The 2,755-nt window shown below is 36.3% G+C and overlaps 1 protein-coding gene across 1 annotated transcript; it reads right to left on the bottom strand.

The window, feature by feature from the left end:
• Positions 1-1,423: 1,423 nt before the first annotated feature.
• LOC101446284 (olfactory receptor 2T8-like) lies at positions 1,424-2,407 on the bottom strand. Its single transcript, XM_004482611.3, has one exon. It carries the CDS (start codon positions 2,360-2,362, stop codon positions 1,424-1,426), a length of 939 nt encoding a protein of 312 aa, XP_004482668.1. The 5' UTR covers positions 2,363-2,407.
• Positions 2,408-2,755: the final 348 nt, after the last annotated feature.

The raw sequence follows: 2,755 nt of genomic DNA, 5'->3' as shown, positions 1-2,755 counted from the left end.
TTTATACAGAGAGGAAAGGCCAAATGGTCCCTTTGTTTCAGTTCTCAATAGGCTTCAATTAGCATATATCTCTTCCACATCTTAGGTAAGCTTTTAGCATGGACTCCAGATATTCTAGATAAGCTTTTAGCATATTTACTTTTTGCATTTCCCCTAAATACTTAAAGTTTATAGCCCTTGCATTGTTAAACTGTTTCCTGGGACTGGAGCCTGTTGCCATTGTTCCTAAGGGCAGGACTGCAGCCTCTTACCGTTCCACCCCCACAGCCTTCAGCTTAGGTTATCTCTGAAGAGACAAAGAGCCTTCCACCCATAGCCCACATCAGTATAAAGTGTAACCCATGGTAGATAAGGTGTACTACACTGCAGAAGACCTACATTATTTTTCAAATTTTTGCCAGCAGAAATCTGGAGAATATGTGCAGGAATGAATATTGAGACTGGAATAATGCATGAATGATTATAAAGTTTGATTAGGCTTATTTATAAATACTACTGCATCCACTACCATTGCTAAAATGAACAAGTTTGACAGTTGGCAGCTGGCTGACAAAGTCAAGCAAATGGACCTGCATTCACAAATGATGGATTGTAAAAAGCACAACCAATTTGGAAAATTTTTTATGAAAGCTAGTCATACCTCTTAAAAAGAAAAACAAGAACATAAAATCACACACACAAAAAAGGAGAATATAGCAGATGAAGTCCTAACAATTTCAGACTGGTAATGCCCAAGATGGAGTAAAAAAAATTGCATAAATATGGAAAGATTTATCCATACAATAAAATAATTTAAAGTAATAAAAATGCAAAAAAACTGTGTTTATAATATATGCTGAAATAAAATTGAGTGAAAGGAGCAAGAAAGATAAAATGAATTTTCTGTTCATATAAAATATTAGAATATTTTGATATAAATCATGTTTTAAAAAATCATACTAGAAGTTATACATGAGGTTGAGTATTATACTGGAAAATAATGTAGGGATTATGTCGGAGTACGGAATTTGTGTTTTTTAATAGTAGAGGCAAGTTACATTAATTATGGACTTCTAGAGATTGATGAACAGTATGTTTGTGATGCGAAGGTTTTAATAAGGTAAACTATAATTTAACATAAAAATATCATTAATTAATCATCAAAATTACTTGACTACTTCATAAAATTTATGAAGAAATTTTTACTGGGATATACAGTGTTGACAATTTTACACACTGAGAGTGATTTACAGAATTTTATACACTCGGAATTTGATTTGAAAGTGACATGTCAGCAAATGAGACCATAGTATTGAGAACAATACATATTTTTTAAAAAATATATATAAATAACAGCTAGATATAATATGTACACAGCTATGCATTCACTCTGGGAATTCACACAATCACTTTGGGTAGCCTTTGAAATTGGGTCAAATCAATCTTACTCATGAGTTAAAGGAATACACTGACCCATGCATTTCCTCAAAGCTCCCTTCACCTCATTGTTCCTCAGACTGTAGATGAGGGGATTCAGAGCAGGGGTTACAATAGTATAAAAAGCAGATACAATCTTATCATGGTTAGCTGATCTGTAGGATTTGGGTCTCATGTATATAAAAATAGCAGCTCCATAAAATAGTCCCACCACAGCCAAATGTGATGAGCAGGTGGTAAAAGCTTTCTTACGGGCTTCTGTAGATCGCATGTGGAGAACAGCAGCTAGGATTAGACTATAAGATGTCAGGATGAGGGTGATTGGGACCAGAAGCATTAAAACACAACAGACATACATAGCATACTCATAGACAGACGTGTCAGCACAAGCCAAACGCAACAGTGTAGGGGCCTCACAGAAAAAATGATCAATCTCATGTGATTTGCAAAATGGGAAACTTAAGGTAGCAGCAGCCTGCATGAGCCCATCAGCTGCTCCTAAAAACCAAGATCCCAGAATCATCCTCAGGCATAACTGCCAGCTCATGAGAACGGGATAACGAAGAGGGTGACAGACAGCCACATAGCGGTCATAGGACATGGCTGCCAGGAGAAAGGACTCTCCACCATCCATTGTGAGGAACAGGAATATCTGTAATCCACAGCCAGCAGGGGAGATGAACTTGTTGCCAGTCAGATAGTCAACAGCAATTTTTGGCACAATGGTATAAACCAGCATCATGTCCATGAGGGAGAGTTGGCTCAGTAATAAATACATGGGTGTGTGAAGGCAGTGGTCCCGGTGAATCAGGAGGATCATGAGGGTATTGCCTAGCAGGGAGTTGAAGACAATTGTCAGCATCATCACAAAGAGGAAGAGGTGGGCTCCTGTGTGGTTAAAGAGCCCTAGAAGAATAAAAGCTGATGTGTGGTTTCCATTTTCCATGATTTCGACAAGAGTGACACTGTGAATAGAAAAAATTAAAATAGTTAAGACAGTTTGCCAGTGGTGAAGTTTGGTGGAATGGAGAATAATCACAAAGCATACAAAAATTCTCCTTGGAGTGGTGAAATAGTTTGGTATTGAATCATGGTTATGGTTGCACAAAACTTTGAATTTGATTAATTCTATGAATTTTATATGTTAGCAGTTAAAAGGGGAGTTTTGTGTTGAATACCTATTACCAAAATAAAAATAATTAATTTAAAAGAGTTTTTAGACTTTAAAATGTCCCTTTGGAATTGTTTATCTTGAATAATGACTAGTATGAATATGATGAAACTGACATCAAATCCTTCATTTGCTATTTGCTGAATGTTTCCATATGCCCAAAGTTTC

Source organism: Dasypus novemcinctus, chromosome 16 (genome assembly GCF_030445035.2).
Source record: "Dasypus novemcinctus isolate mDasNov1 chromosome 16, mDasNov1.1.hap2, whole genome shotgun sequence".
NCBI lineage: Eukaryota > Metazoa > Chordata > Mammalia > Cingulata > Dasypodidae > Dasypus > Dasypus novemcinctus.
The sequence above is the reverse complement of the archived record's forward strand: the minus strand, read 5'-3'. Positions and strand labels throughout refer to the sequence as shown.

Coding starts and splice junctions, on each gene's coding strand:
- LOC101446284 (XM_004482611.3), bottom strand. CDS start 2,362: ATGGAAAATGGAAACCACACATCAGCTTTTATTCTTCTAGGGCTCTTT.